Source organism: Scyliorhinus torazame, chromosome 6 (genome assembly GCF_047496885.1).
Source record: "Scyliorhinus torazame isolate Kashiwa2021f chromosome 6, sScyTor2.1, whole genome shotgun sequence".
In the NCBI taxonomy this organism is placed as follows: Eukaryota; Metazoa; Chordata; class Chondrichthyes; order Carcharhiniformes; family Scyliorhinidae; genus Scyliorhinus; species Scyliorhinus torazame.
The window spans coordinates 62,189,544-62,216,050 of NC_092712.1; the positions used below are offsets into that span (position 1 = coordinate 62,189,544).

The 26,507-nt window shown below is 45.1% G+C and overlaps 1 protein-coding gene across 7 annotated transcripts in view; it reads left to right on the forward strand.

The window, feature by feature from the left end:
* The window catches only part of LOC140424818 (uncharacterized), a 223,961-nt gene that overhangs the window by 82,315 nt on the left and 115,139 nt on the right, over positions 1–26,507 (forward strand). For 4 of the 7 annotated variants that reach the window (XM_072508275.1, XM_072508276.1, XM_072508277.1 and 1 more), the window contains 2 exons: positions 403–474; positions 561–641. The exons of the other annotated variants lie outside the window; for them this stretch is intronic. In XM_072508275.1, coding sequence (XP_072364376.1) covers positions 403–474; positions 561–641 — 153 coding nt within the window. The remainder of the gene's footprint in view (positions 1–402; positions 475–560; positions 642–26,507) is intronic. 7 annotated transcript variants of the gene reach the window in all.

Below are 26,507 nucleotides of genomic sequence, written 5' to 3' on the forward strand. Positions count from 1 at the left end.
TATCCTTCTATACCCATCTTTTCCATATAACTGTCTAAATGGTTTTTAAAAGACAAAATTGTACCCATGTCTACCGATGCTTCTGGTAGCTTGTTCCAGGCACTCACCACCCTATGTGGAAAACATTGCCCCTTTGAACTCATTTGCATCTCTCCCTCTCACCTTACATCTATGCCCTCTAGCTTTAGACTCCCCTACCTTCGGGAAAAAGATGTTTACTATCTACCTTATCTATGCCTCTCATTATTTTATAGACCAGTCATATTCTTCAAACACCTTTGTGTGTTTGAAGTATTTAAATGCTAATCATGCCTTTTTGATCTTGGTATTTATTCAGTGGGCTAAAGTGCCACCTGTTTATGGAACTGTACATTCCTTCATGTTCTTTTTTTTACATCACAGGTTTTTATCTTATAATCAGATCAGGTTTATTGCAGATTATATGTTCCAGCCTACTCCAGAAATTGAACTCATGTAAGTTAAATTAAAACACAAAAACAAATTAAACCAAGTTTTGATACAAAAGACTGCATATTAAAATGTACCCTTTCTTTCAAAAGTGATATCAGCAACAACCATTTATATGCAATACAAAGGGATCTCTTTAGGACAAAGCACGGATTACCTTCCCTGAAGGTCTTGTAAGTAATTTAAGACTATAAACATCTTTGTCTTTTTCCAGTTTTTCCCCCAAAATATACCTTTCTCATAAAATTTGTAAAAGTTTCTGAGGTTTCAACTTCAAAATAACAGCAAGTGCAATAAAATTCAACTCGACTCCATACAGCATGTTCCACTTTCAGATGCCTCAATAAAATTTCAATACTCCTGATATTCATAAAATGCATCCCATGTCAGGCATATCGCCCGAGCAGGTTCACGCTGATTCTAATGCCTTTAGACAGCAACCATTCACCATCGCAGCTAGGTTGGCTGCCCCAAGCTTTTGTGTGTCCTTCACGTAGTCCTGGACCTTAGAATGTGCCAGTGTGTAACACCTCAGTCGAGGACAACTCTTTGCACTGGAACGCCACATTTCAGGCAGACCAAACAAAACAGCATCTTTCACCAAGTTAATAGTCCTCCAGTGCAACTGATGTTATCTTGGTGTGTGTCCCTGGAACACCTCTTAGAATATAGATTCCTGCATTACATTTCTGCTAAGGATGAACCTCAATACAAGCTACTGCATCTCCAAAGCATTTTTTCAAAGGCACATTCTGCAAGGAAGTAGACGAGGTCTCTTCCCCACCACAGCTAACTCGGGGTCGGTCAACATGCGAAGGGGCTGAGTCTCGGGGCATGTAGGAAGAATCTTGTGGGGGAGGGCCTTTCTCTTCACCAGCCAAACTATTTCTTAGTGCTTGTTTGAAAGTTCTGGCAATGAGGCATTCTACCAAATGACTTTGACAGTTTGCTCGGGGAACGGTCCGACACGATCTATCATGTTCTTTTCTCGCAGGGCCTGTGCAGACCAGTGCCTGATGGACTTGTGGTAAAAGGTGTTTTTTTGCATAAACTTTTCTATGAGGGATAGGTGGTGTGGCATGGTCCAACTGCATGGAGCATTTAACAGCAAGGTGGCCAGACACATCTTTTGCAACACTGGAGACCGGTAGAAACTAGACGTGTAGTAATGCTTGGTGTTTCGGTACCAAGGGTCCAAGCACATCTTGATGCAATTGCACACACAGGTGGCCATCAGAACGAGAGTGATTTTGAGTGTCAGTTTTCTCATGCTAAAAGCAATGGTTCAATCCTCCAGTGCGTGGTTCCACTGTTAGCATCAACCCTTCAGTACTTTACAGTGCACCATTACACAGTGCCAGCAGGCATTTTGATGAGAAATTTAAACAAAAATAGTTTTCTTCCTGTTGATTATAAATGTATTCTAAATGTGTTCGCCTTTCTGTGGTGTATTCACAATTTCTATAACTTGCATGTAACAACAATAACATCTGGATATAAAAGGCCTTGCTAACTTTTATAGCTTATTTTCACTTTCCAAGGAATTTTAACTTTTTTTAACTTGCTGTCGCTCTAAAATCAGAATACATTCCTTGAAGCAGGACCAGTAAGTGTCCCTTCAAGGCAAGGTAGCTCCATGGTCTTATGTTTAGTGATGGAAATATGAATGTTTCCTCTTGTGGGGAAGAGCATAACTAGAGGCCATCATTATAAGATAGACACCAGGAAATCCAATAGGGAATTCGGAAGAAACCTCTTAACCCAAAATGTCTTCATAACCTGGAACCCGCTACCACAGGAAGTGGTTGAAGTAAATATTATAGATGCATGAAAAGGGAAGCTAGACAAGTGTAGGAAGAGAAGGGAATAGTGAGTTGCAATATTAGATTGATATGAGAAAAGATGGAAGAGGCTCAAGTGGAGCACACCGGCATGGACTGGTTGAAGTCAAATGACCTGTTTCTGTGCCATATATGCTATATAATCTTATGAAACTGAGTTAATTCTCTGTGATAGGCTCAGGACAGGCTGGCACCCAGTGCCTCGAGCATTGTTGACTATTAGTTACCCAGGTTGACTGGCCAATTGAGCCTGTAAATGTAACCACTCTGCTCCACACAATCCTGCAAGTAGGTGGCCCTGGCTAGACAAATAATGTAAACTTCTAGCTATTGTCATGGTATGCTAAATGATTTTAGCTAATTGAACTCCTGAGCATATTTATGCACAGCAGATTTGTAATGCATTGCACTTGCTGGATGAGTAGAATTTTCTCCCAAATGAACATTAGCAACACTATTATGGTTCCTGTTCCTGCATTGTTCCCTAGCTACTAATTCCATCCCTCTTCCTGGCAACTGTCTGAGGCTGAACCAGACTGTTGATAACCTTAGTCCTGTATTTGTCCCCAAGATGAGCTTCCCACCACAGATCCATGCCATCATCAAGACCACCTATTTCAACCTCCAAAACATCATCCTACTCCACCCGAACTATTGCTCATCTGCTGCTGACACCCTCGTCCATGCCTTTGTTACTTCTTGGCTGGTCTCCTGGCCAGCCTTGCACCTTCCATTCTCCATAAAGTTTAGTTCATCCATGGTGGTGCAGTGCTTATCACTGCTGCCTCACAGCATCGAGGACTTGGTTTAATCCCAGTCCCGGTCACTGTCCATGTGGAGTTTGCACATTCTCCCCGTGTCTGCGTGGATCTCACCCCCACAACCCAAAGACGTGCAGGGTAGGTGGATTGGTACTCTAAATTTAAAAAAAATTGGGGTACTCTAAATTTAAAAAAAATAGTGTAGTTGATTCAAAATCCTGCTGCCCGTATCCTAACTTGTCCATGTTCTATTCACCATCACCCCTGTGCTTGCTGATCTACCTTGGTTCCTGGTCTGACAACACCTCAATTTTAAAAAAATGAATTTAAACACACCCCGGTCCTTGGTGCCATGAGGCACCAGTGCTACCCACTGTCACCGTGCTGCCCCTATAATTCCCTCCTTAATCCTCTCTGCCTCTTTCTCCCTTCAAGATATTCCTTAAAAACTACTACTTTGACCAAGCCGAATAAAGTAAAAGTCCCAGATGACCATGGCTGCTTTCCACTTTTGAGGGGGAGAGCTGACTGGTGGTGATTTAACCCAAGGATCACCACACCTCAGGCGAGGGGCAAGGTTGAGAAGACGGTACTTGCATGGATAACCTCAACCGGCATGGGAATTGAACCTGCGATGTTGGCCTTGCTCTGCATCACAAACCAGCTATCCAGCCAATTGAGCTAAACTGACCCAAGCCGAATATCTCCTTATTTGTGGCACAGTATCAAATTTTGTCCCTGTGAAGCACTCTGGGGCTCTGTACTATGTTATATATATGCAAGCTGTTGTTGCCAGTCTGCACCCAAGTTCTTTAGGTTTACTTTTCTTACGAGGAAAATCTTGGCGCTCCAGAGACTTTTTGTCTGAGTGTACTTTTCAGCCACTTACCCCTAAATTTTACACTAGGCTTCAGGACCCTAACATCAAGGTGAAAGTGGGTCTCAAGCCTGCACTTGCTGGCAGCAGGACCTGCTGGGCAATTTCCCATGTTGACCTTTAAATGGCCACCTTGTGGGCCTTCCGTCCAATTAAGGCAGTTGTCAGGCTCCTCATGCTGCCAGCCCAATGACATACTCAGCTGCGCCAACAGGATAAATGGTCATTGCTGAGGAATGCAGAAGCCCTGGGAGCCTACAACTGGCAATGTTTTAAAAATGTAGAAAATCACAGGGCTCACTGATAAAGGGGAAAGCTCATCCAGAGAAATTGTGGGGCCACAGGGGCAGGATTTCCTCCTGTAGCCTATTTTTTGATCCATTGGTCCTTCCATCCCGGGCTGTCGCTGGGATGCTACCTCCATAGAGTTGGCATTCCTCAAACCCGAGGGACTGCCTAAGAAGAGGAAGATGAGCAGCAAGTGATAGACAGAGCTAAGCGACTCAACCTCCAAATCTAAGCTCTGCAGTCCTGTCATATTTCGTCATGAATGGTGATGAACAATCATACAACTAGTGGAAAGAGGAGGCTCCACAAATATCCTCACCCCTAATGATGAGGGAGCCCAGCACTTCAGTGCAAAAGAGAAGGGTAAAGCATTGGCTACTATCTTCAGCCAGAAATGATAAGAGTATGATTCATTTTGGTCTCCCGTTGAGGTCCAAGCTATTACAGATGCTAGTCTTCAGCCAATTTAATTCACTTCACATATTATCAAAAAACAGTTGCAAGCTCAACTGTGGATGCTGTAAAGGCTATGAGCCCTGACAATATACTGGTAATTGTACTGAAACCTTTGCTCCAGAACTACGTGCACCCTTAGCCAAGCTATTCCAGTACGGCTACAACACTGGCATCTACCCGGCAATGTGGAAAATTGCCCAGATTTGTCCTGTCTACAAAAAACAGGACATCCGTTCAGGCCAAATATCACCCCATCAACCTACCCTTGATCCTTGCAAAAGTGATGGAGGGTGTCATCAACAGTACTATAATGGAACTTGCACAGCGATAACCTGCTCACCGATGCTCAGATTGTGTTCCACCAGGGCCACTCAGCTCTTGACCTAATCACAGTCAAAGTGCAAACATGGGCAAAAGAGCTTCAATCAAGAGGGGAGATGAGTGGCTGTCCATGAAGTGAGCATTTGACAAGGTCTGGCATCAAGGAGCTCTGACAGGTTTGAAGTCAATGGGAATCGGACTGTCAGGAAAACAAATAGTTTTAAGTGATCTATATTTTTATTGTTAAATTTTAGAAATAAGGTATAGATTTAAGTGGGCTTAATTTAGTGTTTCTGTGTAAAGAAGGGTAAACCAAAGTTAGACACAATATGTGTGGAAGTTTGGTCAACTAAACCTGTGCTTCTATCATGCTAAGAGAGGGTTATGGTGTGAAAAGTAAACCAGCTGGGAGAGGTATAAAATCATTTCTTAGTAATCAGGGGCACCGTTAGGGTAGGAATGGGCTTTGAGCTTAGTTTTAACTGGATTTATAGAAGTTGGGGCGAGGAAGCAAGAGCTCTGCTAGAAGCAAAAAAAGCCATACAATGGAGAAAGGTGCACGAAAGCAAGCTCCAGAGAAACTAAAGGACCGTTGGTTCTGAAAACAAGGGACTGGAAAAGAAGCTCCAAGAATATTGAAGTAGAAAAGAGGAACTGCCGAGAGAACAGGATACTGTTGATGGAAGTCAAAGTCAGACTAGGGAAGTTTTGATCCATTCACCTGAGGAAGGAGCAATGCTCCGAAAGCTAGTGATTTGAAACAAACCTGTTGGTCTTTAACCTGTTGTAAGACCTATTACTGTGCCAACGCCGGCATCTCCACATCAAGACTAGGGAAGAGAAGCGCTGATGAGGTTGGCTGCAGACAAGCCACACACCTGAAGCAGTCATAAGGTTAGGCATCCTTACTTCCAGTTTTTGAAGCAAACACATTCTGTTGGGCCCTGCGTATCTGAGTTTGTGTAGAATTTTGGATGCATGTTGCAATTAAATATAAAGGAAGCCTGAAAGGAGAGGCCGAAAACCTGATGCTGGAATCCTTGTTAAAAGTGGAGCGGAAGCTTTATTTGAAAGGATAGTTGAAAAACCCGGACTGGATGCTTGATGCTGATGGAAAATGTTTTTTGAAAGAAAAATTTCAAGCATGTCCTTTTGGGAGCGGGGTTTGGAGATTCACATATGACAATCATCTGGGGCGATTGAGAGAAAAATCCACGAGTGGCATTGGCCATATGGTTCAGAGTTGGGTGTTATTTTTTGAAAACCGTATACCTTTGTGGCGCTAAAGGTTGTGTAATGGAGTATTGTATTATAATCAAGCTTTTCATGTTTAAATATTTTTTCTTGTTAAAAATTAATTGGCAGTCCTGTACCTCTGTTTCCCCACGTTTTCTAAAAAAAAAGTACAAGTTACAGTCTTTTGAGTCAGGATTCCATTCTTGGATCTACCCATCTAGTTATAACATCAACTGGGATTGCAACACTGTACCGGTTGGAGTCATACCTAGGTGGAGTGCTCTTCTGGAGGGTTGGTGCAGCCGCGATGCACCGAATGGCCTCCTTCTGCACTATAGGGGTTCTATAGAACACTGGAGAAACCTGATGTCCACCAGGATAAAGCAGCGGGGTTGATCGGCACCCCATTCATCACCTTAACCGTTATCTCTCTCCACCACTGATGCCCAGGGACAAGATATACTGCAACAACTCACCAAGGCTCCTTCGCCAGCACCTTCCAAACCCATGACCTCTACCACCTAGAAGGACAAGGACAGTAGACTCATGGGAACAGTTTCCTTCCAAACCCTCACACTATATCCTAACTTGGAACTTTATCGCTGTTCAATGTGAGCAAGTGTGAGGTTATCCATTTGGACCAAAAAAGGTAGAGCAGAGTACTTTCTAAATGGAAAAAGGTTAGGTACAGTGGATGCCCAAAGAGACTTGGGGGTTCAGGTGCATAGATTCTTAAAGTGCCACGAACAAGTGAAGAAAGTAATCAAAAAGGCTAATGGAATGCTCTAGAGGATTGGAGTTATGCTGCCGGTGTACAAAACCCTGGTTAGACCCCACAGAGTATTGTGAGCAGTCTGGGCTCCACAACTTAGGAAGGATATTTTGGCCTTGGTGGGAGTGCAATGAAGGTTTACAAAAATGATACCTGGACTACAGGGGTTAAGGTACAAGGAGAGATTACACAGATTAGGCCTGTTCTCACTAGAATTTAGAAGGTTATGGGGTGATCTGATCAAAGTATTTCAGATATTAACAGGCTAGATAAAGATAAACAATTTCCACAAGTTGGAGATTCTAAAACTAGGGGGCATAGTTTAGAAATTAGGGCTAGACCACTCTGGAGAGAGGTCCCATACCTCTGCTAGTGGGTTCAATGGAAGGTGGAAGTGGTGGGGGGAAGAGAGAGAATTTGGTGAGAAGCCCAAAAGTCAGTTTTACGCCGGCTTGATTTTTCCACAGGATCTTCCTCTGGTGCCCACATGGCAGATCCGCTGGAGGCTGACGTGAAGTTCATCTGCATTCTGCTAATGGCATGCAGATGAAGGCCCGACCACCCACGCCTGATTGTACGCGATGCCAGTGGGTAAACATTCCGGTACAGAAATTATTTGGAGCAACATGGCGTGTGGGTGTAGGAACTAGCCTGAACAATGCCTGGGGCTGGCTCTGGAGATCAGGATGGAGACCGCCGGCAATCCAGGACACCCAAACACCACAACAGTGGGTGGAGGGGGACATTTGTTGGTGGATTTCCAGATTTGGTGTCCTGGTGGTATCCATCTTCCAGCCTCAATGTGCCCACAGATCCGTCTTCATTTTCAGAAGGCCCACCTTCTTTCTTTTATAGTATGGCAGTAATGTTTAAAAAAAATGTTTTTATTGAAGTTTGTTGTTTATGAGAGGCAAATCTAATAAACATAAAATTGCATTACACACCATTTTACTATACATACTTGAAATGTGCTCAAAATTTACACTTGTGTTTAAAAACAAAATACAAAAAAAGAAAAAAGCGGTCTATTTCCATTGTAATAACCAGCGTGGTAAAGATATAGTCAGAGCTGCCCCTGTGTAGCCTGATAACCGCACCCCAGGAAGAAGAAAAACAGGAGATGAGATCTGGCATGGCGGTTATGCCCTTAGTATGGCAGTAGTATTGCTGTGTAGCCGTTTGTGGGCACCCATGCGCCTCTCGAAGCTTTCACCTTCTCCTCCCCAGGCATTGTTCAGGCTAGTCCCGACACCCACACGCCATGTTGCTCCAAACGATTTTTGTACCGGCATGTTTACCTGCTGGCATCGCGTACAATCAGGCGTGGGTGGTCGGGCCTTCATCTGTGTGGTGTTGGGTTCTCTGGTGCACAGATGAGCCAACACAGTTGTATGTGGTACAACTCTATTTTATTTTAACTCTTATATACAGTTCGTTCTGGATACTCTGCACGTGCTGTCTCCCTGAGTGTGTCGTGTAGCATGTCTGTCCTGGTCCTCGTCTCCAGCTAATACTGACCACCAGGTGTCGTGTTTGTGCTTTTATATCTTTCTGTGATTGGTTGTGGTGTTGTGTGTTCTGATTTGTCTGTTGGTGTGTCCATCATGATGTGTGTGTTTGAATATCATGACATCCCCCCCTTTTTACAAAGATATGTGCCTACGTGGTTATAAATATAATCGTGTCGTGAGTGCATCTAAGAGTGTGTGTGTGTGTTGTGTACAGCGTGTGTATATGACGTAACTATTTACATGGGGCGATGTCGGGTGCGTCACACTAACAAGGTTGTACCATAACAAAACATGAATGCGAGAAAAAAAACAACTTGAACAGTGGTCCGGTCAGACGATATCAGAAACGATAAACAACAACAGGTTATAATACAGAAGTGTTTGACTTTTTGAACATATGAACAGCGTTATAAGTCCAGTCTAATGGGTGACCACCTCAAGAATAGGCTGGTCCTCAAGCCGGTTCAGCTGTGGAGATTTGGGTTCACACTGGTTCACCTTGGACTGTTGGAGGTGATGCTGTTGTCGACGTCTCTCGTTTTCCATTTGTGCAAATATAACATTCAACATCTTTGTTAGTGTTGCCTTGGCTGTGGTTTGGTTCTGGTGGCGATGGAAGGGGCATGATCCGTGGCATCTCCACGAAGTCATCCTTGGGAACCAGTGGAGGATCCGGCGTGTGCGTACGGTTCAGTTGCGAGCGTGGAAGGCGGCGCAAAGCTCGCTGATTGCGCCTACGCACCAATCCATCCGCCCTGCATGCCAGGAGCAAGGTGGAGTCTTTTTTCTTTTTATGTTTGTGGTGGACGGCATCTTGTAGCCGATGGGTCGTTGCCATCGAAGAAGCACCATCACTAATATCATGCAAGGCGATGACTGTGCCAGATGTGGAAGTTGGCTGAGACCGTGCACGCTGGTTCCGGCCACCTGCTGTGCCGGAAGGGCGACTCCGCAGAGAAACGTCGAAGCATGTCGCCTTGGAGAGAGAATTGTTGCTCGCATCAACGTCTGGCGATGGCGCGAATTGGTGTGTCCGTCTTGGACCGCCGGTGCTGGTCGCCACTGCCGACCCAGTGGGACTGCCACGCGATCCATTCCCTGTCGCCGTGGCATCCGCCGTCACCCTGAGCGTGCCATCACCGAGGCCGCGACACCGCCCGTCCGGAGCAAGGTCTGGCGCGCGCGAATCAGAGTCGGCGCTTGGCTGCTCCCCATCTGGAGTCCGGTCTGCCTTCCGTCGATGCTCCCCGTCCGGAGTCCCAACAGGTTCACTGGAGGCAGCCGAGATTCCCTGAAGCTGCACTTCTGGAGTCGGAACATGCAGGAATGCACCGACCAGTGGAGAGGCTCGAGCCATCGAGGGTGGAAGCGGTGCGCCGCCACCGCAGTCGTCAGTGGTCCCACCGTGATCGTCGAGTGCCTCGGTACGCACTAGGCGAGGTCTGTCACCTTGCACCTTTTGTATGGGAAGTGGGATGCTGTCGTCACTCGTCTCACATCCCGTGGATAGATCCTCATTAGCAGCTTGCTGTTCACTAGGGTTGGGTAAATTGTCAGAGTTTTCATCTGGTGGTGCACACCATGTCGGTGGACTGTCATTGTCTTGCCGTTGTCCTTCATTTGGGCTTTTCTTCTTTGGAATTTTAAATCTTCCCCCAGACATTGCAGAACCTTGTTTATTACCCCCAAATTCTCCCATATGTATGGTCTCGAATATAGGATCCAATGTTTCTATCGACATTGTACTATTTTCCAAAGAACATTCCGTTTCACTTTTCTTCTCAGGTACCTCCAATGTATCTTTGTCTAATGTACATGCCTTCATGGTCTCTGGGTCTGATTTTGCTGGGACTGGCATGGTCACAGTCTCTCTTTTACTGTTCTCAATTGCCCACATTATACTCCCCATACATAACTGCTTAATCACTGGGGTTAGTGTGGTACAGTGGATAATCGGGTCGACTTTATCTGCATCTTCACCATTAGTGGAAAGCACACTTGGTTCACTTGAAACTGCTGCGGGTTTTAAATTCGTTATCTGGCTACTCGATGTCGGTGTCCTCAGGATTCTTGCTCCAATGTTCTGCTCATTTATCAGTGGAGTGTGTATAGGTTCAATGCAATTAATGTTCCCCTCAAGGTTTGAAGAGTCATTACTGACTAACTGCTGGTCTCCGAAGTTGGGACTTTGCGGCGTTGTGTTGAAGGGAGACATTTGTCCCTGCTGTAGATATGATTCAGGTTGTGTTATTTCCATTACCTGAGGATCAATGTCTTGTCCATTTTTTCGATCCGTACTAAAACACTGGCAATTCTCAGTCTGCTCCTTGCAAGTTAAACATTCAATTAATTTCTTTAGCAAATCCTCAGCATCCTTCTGTGACCGTGCAGCATTATTAATCTCTGTTCGGCTATAATGATCCTGAAGGTCAGCGCATAAACCTTTTTTCTTCGTGCTTGGAAGAGGCGATTCCTTTGGCTTGTCTTCAGTTGGGCTGGAACAGTCTTCAGCGCTGTGCCCTTCATTGTAGCATGAGAGACCGTCATGGTCATGCTGCTGTGTAGTGGAGCATGGTAGGCTGTTATAGCCTTCTTGCTGTTCACGTGAGCATGGCAGACTTGCATCGTCTGCCGCTGGTTGGTCAGGAGAGGTTGCTAGACCCTCATGGTCTTGTTCCTGCAAGGACCGCACATTGGAGTCTTGCGTTGCTTCTATCATGGCGGCTGTCCACGAGCTCTCTGTGGAGGCTTGTGACACTGGAGACACTTCTTGTTCGTGCAAGGACTGCGCTCTGGAGTCTTGCGTTGCTTCTATCGTGGAGGCTGTCCACGAGCTCTCTGTGGAGGCTTGTGACACTGGAGTCACTTCTTGTTCGTGCAAGGACTGCGCTCTGGAGTCTTGCGTTTCTGCAATTGTGGAGTCTGTCCACGAGCTCTGTGTGGAGGCTTGTGACTCTGGAGTCACTTCTGGTTCATGCGAGGACTGCGCTCTGGAGTCTTGCATGTCTTCTTTCATAGAGTCGGGAACGTTGAGCGGGACGTGGACCACGCTCTGTGTGGCAGCAGGGCGCTCTCCGTGTGCTTGCACCACTCCCTGTCTGTTAATGTCAGGCTGCAGCATCATCCGGTACTGATAAGTTGGGACGTCATATCTGCTGGGTTGAAGATCCTCAAATCCGAAAAATGAATCCGCATCTGCGTCGGATTCAATGTGGGGGCCGCCAATGTGCAACACGAAAGGTTCGTCCGAGTCATAGTCGTATAGGACCACAGAGCTATCATTGGGCCAGTGAGGTCCGGAAACACTGTAAAGATCGTCATCGAAGTATTCAAGGTCGGAATCATCGGCTTGTGCGTAGGTAACTGCTTGTCGGAGGGTTCTTCGGAGGTCAAATTCATCTCCTGGGTCAATTTGCGGCAATGTGCTGTCATTCCAGGTGAGGGAAGGTTGTTTTACAGCTTTAACAGATTTTTGTTTTTTTGATTTGGGACGTTTCCCTTTTAAATTGGATTTGGGACGTTTCCCCTTTAAATTGGTGCGGTCTGGGGCCTCTGACATCCTGACGCTCGGTATGTAGCACGTAGGAAGCGACTGCGCATGCTCAGATCGCTGTTCCTTTACCGATGGCCGTTTTCTTGACTGCGCATGCGCAGCATCTCGCGCATGCGCAAACAAAACTTCCGGTTCTGCGCACTGCTCGCGCAACTGTGCTAGCGTGATACCTTTAGCAAGATGGCCGCCGACCTCGACCCAGCCCTCTCTCAGGCCCGGGATTTCGGCCTCTGGGAATTCGGGCTCCGGGATCCCGGCCACGAGGTGAGTACGGCCGCTTTTCTTACCTTTACTTGCCGATTGGATTGCGTTTTCTTCACAGTACTTGGAGAATTTGTCCAGGACTGCCTGGTAATCGTACCTTTGCTGCCTTCTGAAGAACCTGAACCTTGTGAATATTTCTCTTGCCCTTGCACCGGCGATGGTGAGGAGAAATTCAATTTTTTCACTATCATCCAGGTCTTGGAGTTCAGCTGCCACCAGGAACAATTCGAACACTTGCCGGAATCGCCGCCAGTTTTCGCGGAGATCGCCGTGGCACTGGAGCGGCTGCGGAACCGGGAGCTCTATCATTTTGCCTGGGCACTGCTGGTTGTCTCTGTACACTGAGGTATGCCGGCAGGTATCGATCCACTCCTGTACCATGTGGTGTTGGGTTCTCTGGTGCACAGATGAGCCAACACAGTTGTAAGTGGTACAACTCTATTTTATTTTAACTCTTATATACAGTTCGTTCTGGATACTCTGCACATGCTGTCTCCCTGAGTGTGTCGTGTAGCAGGTCTGTCCTGGTCCTCGTCTCCAGCTAATACTGACCACCAGGTGTCGTGTTTGTGCTTTTATATCTTTCTGTGATTGGTTGTGGTGTTGTGTGTTCTGATTTGTCTGTTGGTGTGTCTATCATGATGTGTGTGTTTGAATATCATGACAATCTGCATGCCATTAGCAGAATGCAGATGAACTTCACGTCAGTCATTTTTGGCTAATGTAGTCTTAGAATAAACTTTATTGAGTTTTTGGTAATTTTCGCCAGATTTGAGTTTCTGGCCTTTCATTGGAGAGTCAGCTGAAGAGCCCCAATTCGAGTAATTTAGATTTGATTTTGTAAGACAAATGAGCTATTGCAGATTAGGTAACACTGGCAAGAAGTTTATGCAGGATAGAAATTCTTTGTGGTTTCATTTGCATTATAGAGCCCTATATCAAGGTCTCCATGAACTAAGACGCTGCCAGCAGAAAATTAAAGCTGCACTGTCTTCCTAAATTCCACTTGCAAATCCATCTCAAAATGAAGGTGAAATGGATATAAATTGTGCTCAACTTGTAGGAAGTAGATTATTTTGGATTCATTCCACTGATTATAGAGCTGGTTATCATAAAATCACAGTGACTGTGAAACTCAGATTGCCATAAAAACTCTCCCTAAAAACTCTCCAGCTTACTCATGTTCTTGGGAGACGGAAACTTTCCAGCCTATTTCTCTGTGGTTGACCCCTAACTGACCTCTCAAGTGGCCTAGTAAGCCACTCTATTATATCAAACTGCTCCCCAGTGCTTCATTATTATAATATTATTATCAAGAATTAGACCTTCTAACACCTTCTTAGAACAATTAGGGATGGATTATGATGGGCACTTTGAATTTAGTCCATGGACCAAATTTACCGGCAATTCACGCCAGCGGGATATTCCGGTCCCACCAATAGCGCACGGGTTTCCCGACGATGAGGGGTACAGTCAACGGGAAATCTCGTTGACAGAAAATCCCACTGGCAGGCTCACTCCACCGCCGAAAAACCGTGGACGGTTGTTCGGTAAATCCAGCCGCATGTCTTTTTTCAAATGTCTCTTCAGTAATGAAACAAGTTCTGTTCTATTCAGAAATTGGATAGCTCAGTTATTGAAAATCCTTGCAGCTCTTTCCATTGAACACAAAAAGAAAGATGGCTGGGAAAAAGTTTTGTTCACAAATATCTTGCTTATTGCCCACTGCATTCTGCTGTAATATTTGCCAACATATCAGTATGTTTTTGAAGTTGGCCTGCCCAAGACGAGGCAATATTCTAACTGTGGTCTGACCAGTGATCACCTCCTTATTCCCTAAAGCCTGTCCGGCATCAAGAAGCTCAATACCAACTGGGGCAAAGCAGCCTGCTTGATTGTCACCCCATCCATCACCTTAAACATTCACTCCTTCCACCGGCAACGCACAGTGGTAGCAGTGTGTACCATCTATAACGTACACTGCAGCAACTCACCAAACCTCCTACAACAGCCCCTTCCAAACTCATGACCTCTGCCACCAAGAAGGACAAGGAGAGCATGGGCACACTACCATCTGTAGTTCCCCTCCACGTCATACACTTGGACTTGGAACTATATTGCCGCTCCTTCACTGTTGTTGGATCAAAATCCTGGAACTCCCTTCCTAACAGCAATGTGGGTGCACTTACAACATAGGAACAAGGAGCAGGAGTAGGTCAGTCAGCTCCTCACGCCTACTCCACTATTCAATAAGACCATGGCTGATCTGATAACCTCAAATTCACAATCTGTCTACTCCCAATAACCTATCACCCTTGCGTCCCAAGAAACTATTCACCTCTGCCTTAAAAGTATTCAAATCCACCACCTTTTCAGGAAGAGAGTTGCAAAGAATCATGACCCTCAGTGAAAATAATTCTGCTCACCTCAGTTTCAAATTGCGACCCCTTATTTTTAAACAGTCACCCCTAGTTCTAGATTCGCCCACAAGAGGAACCATCGTTTCCACATCCACCCTGTTAAGACTTCTCAGCATCCTAAAGATTTTGATCAAGTTGCCTATCACTCTTCTAAACTCCAATGGATAGAGGCCTAGCCTGTCTAACCTTTCCAATAAAACAACCCCGCCCATTCCAGATATTAGACTAGTAAACCTTCTCTGAACCCCTCCAAACATAATTGATTTGTTGGGTACTCTGCTACACAGACGAACCAACGTGGTTGCGAATGGTACAACTCAGTTTTATTACTAACATTTATTTACAGTGGTAAACTGGTTACTAAGGTTCGATCATAACCCGAGAATCTGTGGACCTATTCCTAATACTATCTTGTAGTGGCACTCAGCACATGGTGGATGTCTGAGTGGCTTGCTATGAGCTCTGTGCCCTGAGCTGTCTCCTGCTGGAATGCCCAGGAAGTGTCGTGTTCCCTGTTTTGTACTGTGTATGCTCTTGCCTGTGATTGGCTGTGGTGTTGTGTGTGTGTTGATTGGTCCTTTGATCTGTCCATCAGTATGTATGTATGTTTGTACTATGATGTTTACCTGAATATCATGACAATAATTATATATTTTCTTAAATGAGGAGACCAATATTGTACACAGTGCCTCAAATGTGGTCTCACTAGTGCCATAAGCAACTGAAGCCTAACCTTTTGTGTTTAAATCCCCTCGCAATAAATCATAACATTCTATTAACTTTCCTAATTACTTGCTGTACCTGTATATTGGCCTTTTGTGATTCATGCACTAGATCTCCATGATCCCTCTGCACTTCAGAGCTCTACAATCTTTCACAATTTAGATAATATGCTTTTTCATTCTTCCTGTCAAAATGGACAATTTCTCATTTTCCCACATTATATTTCCCCTTTTATTTTGCGGTTGCACTATTGATCTATGGATGATTAATGGATATGTCATTTTAAGGCAAGCAGTCTGTAAGAAGCCTGCAGCTTTAATTCAAACAGAAGAATCCAGAAGGTTGTGTTGGTTTAAACTGGTGATTGCAGACTGTCCGGTATCAGTGAGGACTCTGTTTGATTGATTGATTGGTGGGGCCAATTGCCCCGTTAAAGGTGGTGATTGGATATTATTCCACTGAAACGCTTTTTCAGAGTCCCAGAGTTCCAGTTTAGTTTCAGTTTTGATTCTGGCAGCTCGGTGAAGAGATACAACTAACTCTCTCCAAACAAATCCAGCTAATTCTCTCCAGAAGGCCACTATATGAGGGCTGACTCTCTCTCCAGCAAGCCTCTGAGTGCTGTTCTCTTGAGACTGCAGAGGCCTGAAGCCAAACCACAAGCTGAAAGCAAACTTTGATGTGAAATAAAGTGTCTCTCCAGAAAATTAAGAGGCATGAATGCGGACCATGGGCTGAAGGCCCAGGTTGATGAGAAATAAGGTATCTCTCCAGAAAACCTGTTGCCTGTGAATACTGCATTTTCTAAGCTACAGGGACCCTGAATGAATGACTACAAAGAAGACCCTTACTGGCGGTAAACCAAAGACACTAATCTACAGGTTTGTTGTGAAGAAAGCGTGCTGCAATAGAACCAACCTCTGAAGCAAAGGCTCTTAACTTTTGACTTTTGTTTTATTATCTTTCACCCCTTTCCCCCCTTCAGTCTGTGTTGTGTGTGTGGGAAAAGGGTGGGACAGTTAAAGTGGGTAGTAGGCATTAACCTATCATTTTCCAGTTGTATTTACCGCATAAAGCAAAAAGTGCAGAGGATACTGGAAGTCTGCAGAGGGATTTGGATAGGCTAAGTGAATGGGCTAGGGTCTGGCAGATGGAATACAATGTTGACAAATGTGAGGTTATCCATTTTGGTAGGAATAACAGCAAAAGGGATTATTATTTAAATGATAAAATGTTAAAACGTGCTGCTGTGCAGAGAGACCTTGGTGTGCTAGTGCATGAGTCGCAAAACGTTGGTTTACAGGTGATTAAGAAGGCAAATGGAATTTTGTCCTTCATTGCTAGAGGGATGGAGTTTAAGACTAGGGAGGTTATGCTGCAATTGTATAAGGTGTTAGTGAGCCACACCTGGAGTATTGTGTTCAGTTTTGGTCTCCTTACTTGAGAAAGGACGTACTGGCACTGGAGGGTGTGCAGAGGAGATTCACTAGGTTAATCCCAGAGCTGAAGGGGTTGGATTACGAGGAGAGGTTGAGTAGACTGGGACTGTACTCGTTGGAATTTAGAAGGATGAGGGGGGATCTTATAGAAACATATAAGATTATGAAGGGAATAGATAGGATAGATGCGGGCAGGTTGTTTCCACTGGCGGGTGAAAGCAGAATTTGGGGGCATAGCCTCAAAATAAGGGGAAGTAGATTTAGGACTGCGTTTAGGAGGAACTTCTTCACCCAAAGGGTTGTGAACCTATTGAATTCCTTGCCCAGTGAGGCAGTAGAGGCTCCTTCATTAAATGTTTTTAAGATAAAGATAGATAGTTTTTTGAAGAATAAAGGGATTAAGGGTTATGGTGTTCGGGCCGGAAAGTGGAGCTGAGTCCACAAAAGATCAGCCATGATCTCATTGAATGGTGGAGCAGGCTCGAGGGGCCAGATGGCCTACTCCTGCTCCTAGTTCTTATGTTCTTATGTTTCATGATAGTTCTTGGTATTAATAAACAGTGATCTGTTTAAACTTACAAACTTTGTGGATCTAGCTATTGGGCAGCCAAGGGCCAAAGAATTTGGGTATTTTTATAAGAATTATCGGTTAATTTACTTGTATTGTGACTCCGGGGCACGTGGGGCTGGGATTGACCGCGCATCAGCCCAGAGTGTCATAATAGCTTCCTTATGTCCCCTTCACGACTTCGTCTCCTACTTATCTTTGTCTCATCAACAAATTTATCAACCATCCCTTCAATCCCTTCATTCAAGTCATTTATATAAGTTGTAAATAGTTGAGGCCCCAGCACTAATCCCTGTGGCACGCACCACTCGTTACATCTTGCCAACCAGAAAATATCCATCTATGCCAAATTTTTCCTGTTAGCCAGCCAATCTTCTATCCATGCCAATATGTTACTCTATAACATGAGCTTTTATTTCCCACAATAACCTTTCTTGGGACGGTACCTTGTCAAATGCCTTCTGGTAATATAAGTACAGTACATCCACCAGGTCCACGTGATCCACAGGTTACTTCCTCAAAGAACTCCAATATGTTTGTTAAACTTGATTTCCCCTTCACGAAACCACGTTGAATCTGCCTGATGACCTTGAGCTTATCCTAAGCACACTGCTCTAACATTATTACTTCTAACATTTTCCATAAGACATGTTAAACAAACTGGCCTGTAGTTTCCTGCTTTCTGTGTCCTTTCCTTTTTGAATAATGGAGTTACATTTGCTATCTTTCAATCTAATGGGATCTTCCCCGAATCTAGGAAGTTTTGGAAAATTAAAACCAATGCATCAACTATCTCACTAGACACTTCCTTTAAGACCCTGGGATGAAGTCTATCATGACCTGGGCTCTTGTCAGCCCGCAGCTTCAAATATTTACTCAGTACCATTTCTCTGGTGACAATAATTTTCCTGAGTTTCTCCCTTCCTTCCATTTCCCGGTTTATTGCTACTTCTGGGATGTTACTTGTTTCCTCTATAGTGAGGACTGATGCAAATTACCTGTTCAATTCAACTGGCATCATCTTGTTTTCCAATAACAATACTCCAGGCTCACTTTCTATAGGATCAATGCTCACTTTGTTAATTCATAGAATCATAAAATACCTCACAGAGCAGATGAAGGCTATTTGGCCCATCAAATCTGCACTGACCCTCTGAAAAAGCACCCGACGGTCCTTTAATTCCCTTTCTTTTTGCTCCATGAATGTTTAATAGACTTTAAGGCAAAGCAGCCTGAAAACAGCCCGTACCTTTAATTCAAACAACGGGTTCCCAGAATCACAAGAGTGCAGAAGGAGGTCATTCAGCCCAACGGGTCTGCACCGACCCTCTGAAAGAGCACCCTACCTAGGCCCACTCTCTTGCCCTATCCCTATAACCCCACCTAACCTCTTGGACACTAAGAGGCAATTTAGTATGGCCTGTCCACCTAACCTGCACATTCTTGGACTGTGGGAGGAAATCGGAGCACCCGGAGGAACCCCACACACGTGGGAAGAATGCAAACTCAAGTCACCCAAGGTCAGAATTGAATCCAGGTCCCTGGTGCTGCGAGGCATGAATTGGCCCAAAGGGCTGTGCTCTGCCCATTAACAGGCGGTGATTGGATCTGATCCCACTAAAATGTTTTCAAAGTCATGAGGTTCCAGTTTGGTTCCACTTTTTATCCTGCAGCTTGGATGAAGGAATCTCACCAACTCTCTCCCAAAAGATCCAGCTAAATTCTCCTCCGAAGGCCACCGTGAGGGCTGATTGTCTCTCCAGCAACACTGGGTGTCTTTCTCTTGAGACCACAGAAACTTGAAGTCAAACCACGAGCTGAAAGCAAGGTTTGATGTGAAACAAACTGTCTGTACAGAAAGATATAGGCCTGAATGTGAACCTCAAGCTGAAGGCCCAGTTTGATCAGAACTAAAGTGTGTCTCCAGAAAGCCTCCTGCCAGTGAGTACTAAATTTTCTAACCTGAATGAATGATTCTGGAAGACCATTCCCAGTTGTAAACCGGAGACTTTCATCAACCAGCATGCTGTGCGGAAAGCGTGCCAAGGAACCACCATTTGAAGCAAAAAACTCATATCTTTTGACCTTCATCCTTATTATTTTCAGCTGTTTCCCTCTCTGTGTTTGTCTGGTTTGTGTATATGGATAGAGGGTGTGACAGTTAATAATAATAATAATCGCTTACTGTCACAAGTAGGCTTCAATGAAGTTACTGTGAAAAGCCCCTAGTCGCCACATTCCGGCACCTGTTCGGGGAGGCCGGTACGGGAATTGAACCCGTGCTGCTGGCATTGTTCTGCATTACAAGTTAGCTGTTCAGCCCACAGTGCTAAACCAGTAAAGGGGTAGTGGTTATAAATAAACAGTAATTGTGTTTCAACTTGCAAACCTGGTGACTGTAATTATTGGGCAGCCAAAGGTAATAGGATTCGGGAAATTTTATAAGGATTATCAGTTAATTCAGTTGCGTTGGAACTCCAGGATCACTGGAACTGAAATTGACTGCGCACTTGTCCAGGGTGTCGTAACAGTACCTGAGCCCACATCCTATCCTATTCTCATAACCCATCTAACCTTTGGACACTAAGGGGAAATTTAGCATGGCCAATCCACCTAACTTGCACATGTTTGGACTGTGGGAGGAAACCGGAGCACCCAGAGGAAACCCACATAGACATGGGGAGAATGTACAAATTCCACGCAGTCACCCAAGGTTGGAATCAAACCCGGGTTTCTGGTATTGTGAGGCAGCAGTGCTAACCACTGTGCCACCTTGCCGTCCCATAGTCTCAGACCCACTGCTCTCTCCCTCAAACAATGTAAAACCAATCATATGGTTGCTGCTACATCGGGTGCCTTCACTGAGATAGTTACTCCCATCTTGTGGCACAATACCAAGTCTAGGTATTCTGCTCTCTGGTTGGCTTCAGAACGAGCTGTTCTAAAAAGCTACCCCGAAAGCCTACTACGTTTGCCCGTCTGACTGTTCCAGTCTATATGTAAATTAAACTCTCCTGTGATTATCTGATAAGCTCCAATCATTTCTTCCTTTATGCTTCACCCTACCATATGGTTAATGTTAGGGGGTCTGAAAACTACACCTGCCAGCGACTTCTTGCTTTTACTATTTCTCATCTCTACCCAAACTGTTTCCACATTCTGGTTTTGTGAACTTAGATCATCCCTCTCTATTGTGCAAATATTGTCATTCTTAGAGCTAAACTTCCACCTTTTTCTCACTTCCTGTCCTTCCCAAGTATCCTGTACCCTTCAATATTCAGCTCCCAATCCATGCCCTTCTGCAGCCTTGTCTCCATAATTGCTATCAAATCGTACTTACTTATTTCTATGTGCTCTCACAGTTAATTTGTTTTGTTTTCAATGTTATGTGCATTCAGATACAGAGCATTAGCTTTATCCCTTTTTTCTTTTTATAATCTCCTAATCTCATCAGTTGATTTACTGTTAGATTTGTCTATCCTTTCCTGTCACGGTCTGTTTCCCATTTCCTGTAATAATACCTTTCTCTTTTGCCTTGTCTCTGCTCTTTCATTTACCACATCTTCCCAAATTTGATCCTTTGCCCCCACTAGTTTAAAACTCTCTCTATGTCCCTAGTTATGTGGCTTGCAAGAACACCGACCCCAGCACAGTTCAGGCGTTGACCATCCCAATTTCCCGACACTGGGGCCACTGCTCCACCAACCGAAACCCACCGTTCCCACTCCAGTCTCTGAACCACACGTTCACCTCTCTCATCTGATTTGTCCCATGTCAATTTGCACATGGTTGAGGTATTCCAGAGATTGTGACTGTTGAGGTACTGATTCTTAATTTGGTGTCTAGGTCCTCATACTGACTATACAGAATCTCTTCCTTTGTCCTATGTCATTGGTCCTTATATGGACCACAGCAACTGAATCCTACCCTCCCGAAGAAGCTCCTCTCCAACCCCGAGCAGATATTCTGAACCTTGGCATCAGACAAGCAATACAGCTGTCTGGACTCATGCCCTTTGCTGCAGAGAACAACGTCAATCACTCTGACTATACTGCCCCATACCAGATGGACTGCAGTGTTTCAAGAAGACAGCTCATCACGACTGTCTCATAGAATATAGAACTTTGGTCCTTGGTCTCCAGCACGATAACGTATTCCTCATGCTCGGACACCTTTTTCTCTACCTCCTGGATCGCACGTCTGTGGATTTCTTGATTCTGCACCACCTGATCAATCGAAGCCTTGATCGGGTCCAACATGTCCTTTTTAAGCTTGGCGAAGCACTCTTCAAAAAACTTCACCAGCTGCTCTGTCGACCACTGTGCCGTCTTCCCGCGGCCCTGCTTCTCCGCCATGCTTCCCCGCGTTGCCCGTTCTGCTCGCGTCTTTCTTGTCAAACTTTGTATTTTTACACGGCCACAGGCAGGAGTTATCAAATGTGCGACCTACTCATCCATGGCCGCCACCGGAAGTCTGTTTTATATATGTTGACTACTTGTTTTGATAAAAGTGCCGAGGAAGTCTTAAGAATCACACCTGCAGTGAAGGCTCGTGCTCATCCTAGCCAAATTCAACATAAAAATTATAGGTCAGGTGAGCTTCATAGTTCACTTTGGAGTTTCTAAGCCCTGGCCCATAACAAGTTGATGAGAGGAAAACATGACACATCATTGAACCACTTATTAACTCATTCCTGCTCCTGATAGGATTGTCACCATTTCGCCACGGCGGATTGGACAGGTTACCTGTCTACTTCAGGTGAGAGATCTTGAAGTTCCTATACCAATTGTAGGACCCTGATGCACCTTTGAGGTATCAGTGCATGGAGCATGGATTTTGCTCCCATTAATGCTATCTGTTCAGTGTTTTCATCAATACTCTTTGAAAGGGTTGCATAAGCATCTTTGACAACTGTCCCTTGCAGTATGTGCAGACTTCCTAATAGCTCAAGCATTGATGGAAGCTAGCAGGAATAAAAACTGGGAACCGTGGACAGTGGTCTGAGAAATCAAAACCATGGTGGGGTAAAATCAAGCTTTCAAAAAATTAATTATATGAATAAAACAAAACAAAAAACTTCTCGATGGCAATCGAGGGAACAATGTCCACTAGCAGGAGTCATACCCAGAACAAAGAAGATAGAATCATGGAATTTACAGTGCCATTCGGCCCATCGAGTCTACAGCGGCCCCTGAAAGAGCACCCTAACTAAGCCCACACTTCCACCCTATCCCCATAACCCAGAAACCCCACTTAACTTTTGGACACTACGGGGCAATTTCGCGTGACCAATCCACCTAACCTGCACATCTTTGGACTGTGGGAGGAAACCCGAGCATCTGGAGGAAACTCACGCAGACATGGGGAGAACGTGCAGACTCCGCATAGATAGTGACCCAAGCCGGGAATTGAACCTGTATCACTGGCACTATGAAGGAACAATGCTAACCACTGTGCTACCGTGCCGCCCCAAGATGATTGTGGTTGTTAGGACAGTCGCCTTAGCTGAGGACAGTGCAGCAGGAGTTCCTAAGGGCAATGTCCTAGGCCTGCCATCTTCATCAATGATCTTGCCTCGATCACAAAGTCAGAAATGGGGATGATCGCTGATGATTGCAAATGTTTAGTCCATTTGAAAACCCTCAGATAATGAGACAGTCCTTGCCTGCAAGAACTGAACAGGCTTGGACTGATAAATAACAATACACTTTCACACCACAAGTGCCAGCCAACTGGAGAGAATTAACCTACCTCCCCTGGACATTCAAAGACGTTACCCCATCAGCATCCAGGGGGTTACCATTGACCAAAAATACAACCATATCAGCTCTATAAATACCTTGACAAGAAGAACTGGTCAGCCATTTTGTATTCTGTGGTAGGTGGCTCACCTCCAGACCCCCCATGCCTTTCCACCATCTACAAGGCACAAGTTTGGATTGTAATGGAATCCTGCAGCTCCAACAACATTCAAGAAACTCAAAACCATTAGGACCAAAGCAACCTGTTTGATTGGCATTCCCTGCATGACCACGGCATTCATTTCCTCCGCCACTGGTTCACTGAGGCTGCAGTGTGTACCATCTACAAAGTGCAGTATGGCAACATGCCAAACATTCTTCGACTGCACCTTCCAAACATGACCTCTGACACGTATAAGGACAAAGGCACCAGGTACGTGGGGACACCATCATCTGCAAGTTCTGTTGAAAGTTATGCACCAAACCAGACTTGTAAATACACCACTGTTACTCGGTCAAAAACCTGGAATTCCCTCCTTAACAGCACTCTGGGTGGATCTACGCCAAATGGATTGCAGTGGTTCAAGATGGCAGTTCACTACCAACATTTGAAGGGCAATAAATGCCGGCCTTGCCAGTGATGTCCAGATCCCATGAATGGAAAAACAAGCTGAACAATAGTTTTATCAGTATATGATACATTAACATGATTATTGAGGTAAAATGTAATTTAGAACTTTGCAAACCATGTTCATATGTTTTGGTCCTGTCCAAAGCTGGAAGAATACTGGAAGGAGGTTTTTAGGGTAATCTCTAAAGTGGTGGACGTGAAACTGGACCCGGGTCCTCGGGAGGCCATATTCGGGGTGTCGGACCAGCCGGGATTGGAAACTGGAGCGGAGGCAGATGTTGTAGCCTTTGCCTCGTTGATCGCCCAAAGGCGGATCCTGTTGGGATGGAGATCAACCTCTCCACCCTGTGCCCTGGTGTGGCGGGGGGATCTGCTGGAATTCTTGACTCTTGAGAAGGTTAAGTTTGAACTGAGGGGAAGGATGGAGGTGTTCGACAATTCATGGGCGTTATTCATTATGCACTTTCGAGAATGTACATCGAACATTAGCGGGTAGGGGGTTGGGAGACTTGGTGGAGGGGGGGGGGGGAAGGGATTGTATGTGTTAATGGTGACTATGGGTGATTCCTGATTCCTTTTTGTTATTTGTTTATGTTAACATGCAGGCTAACGTTTGGGGGTCTGGTGGGAGGATGGGATTGTTGTTATTGATATGGGGATTGACATTGCATTCATTACTGATTTATTGTTTATTGTTGGTGGGTGTACATTTGGGAGAAAATGTGAAAAAGTAGAGAATAAAAATATTTTTTAAAAAAAAATGTAATTTGGATTAACACAAAGTACTAACTGCTGAACTTCTGGAAGATCCAATACTGGGAGGATACCCAAAGAAATGGAGAGAGGGGAATGGGGTTTTCTGGGGTTATGCCACCTCGTATGGAGTAGACGAGGAAGCTGGCCCCAGAATCTGCACAAAATTACTCTGAACAGCAATACACTGAAGAAGTATGGAGAAGCTTTCTGTCAGTTTTGCCAAGGGTGGATGTATAGTTAATGTAACATATTGTGATCATTTCTGTTCTTCCTGGATGTTACCAACTGTCTAATGGCATGAACATTGTTTTTTGTTTAAAAATGTTTTTATCAAGGATTTTTCATATTGTACAAAGCAAAGGCAAGCATGACCACACATCAAGAACAAAAGACAAATACATACACATGGTCGCCTTTCATTATTTACATCAGTTGACTTTTGTTATTTACCATGGGCCAGCATGGTAGCACAGTGGTTAGCACAATTGCTTCACAGCTCCAGGGTCCCAGGTTCTGTCTGCTGGGTCACTATCTGTGTGGAGTCTGCACGTTCTCCCCGTGTCTGCGTGCATTTCCTCTGGGTGCTCCAGTTTCCTCCCACAGTCCAAAGATGTGCAGGTTAGGTGGAATGGCCATGCTAAATTGCCCTTGGGTTAGGTGGGGTTATTGGCTTACGGGGATAGGGTGGAGGTGTTGGCTTAAGTGGGATGCTCTTTCCAAAGGCTGGTGCAGTCTCGATGGGCCGAATGGCCTCCTTCAGCACTGTAAATTCTATGATTCTATGACAATGGTTATGGCTTCTTGTTTTACTTTCTCAGTAGGTGTTAATTTCTAGCTGGGTTCCCTGCCTCCCTTTCCACCATTTCTTCCTGGCCCCCCTCCTCTGGTCTTCCAGCTTGCCCTATGTCCTGTTTCTGTTTTGTTGGACTGCCGCCATGTATTATTTTGTTTGCTGGGCATGGTTGGGCTTCATGTTTATTACCCCCCCCCCCCCCACCCTTTGTTTGCATTTGTTGTTATACAGTGGCTTTCCTATCCCTTCCTCTGGCTTATTGGCTGTTGCTATAAACAGGCTGGGAACATCTGGGTGAATGGCTCCCATGTTTTGTGGAAGCCTCCTTCTGACCCCTGGATGGCAAATTTAATTTTCTCCATCTGGAGAAATTCCAATTGGTAGGCCAGCCAGTTTGCAGCTTTGGGTGGTGCTGCTAATCGCCAGCCGGGCAGGATCCTCCGGCAGGCGATTAGGGAGGCAAATACAAGGGCATCAGCCCTTCTCCCCATGAATAGATCTGGCTGTTCTGAAACCCTGAGGTCTGCCACTCTCCGGCACGGCTCCACTCTCATCCCCACCACCATGGACTTTGCCTCGAAGAAGGCTGTCCAGAACCCGACAAGTCTTGGGCAAGACCAGAACATGTGGGTGTGGTTGGCTGGCCCTCCTTGGCACCGTTCGTATTTATCCTCCACCGCCGGGAAGAACCTGCTGATTCGGGTTCTGGTTCAGTGTGCTCTGCGTACTATTTTCAACTGCATTAGGCTTAGCCTTGCGCATGTGGAGGTGGAGCTGACCCTGTAAAGTGCTTCTGAAGTAAAAAGCTCACCACTATTCTTAGAATTACCCCTGTACTAAAAAGGGTCAATAAGACATTCTAAATGGTGAACAGGGATTCTCACTCCCTGACTCCTATGCAGACTTAGGTGGGTGCTATTCGAGTCAATCTTTTTTTTCAAGTTATCGCCCGGTATAAGCCATATCTTCAGAGAAGATTTTATCTACTTACGACTTAGTAGCATCGATCCTGGATCCCGTGTTGCTAAGTAAGTAAAGTAGACTTTGTAATAACCACTGATTCAGGTTAAAACTTGTTATTTTATTAT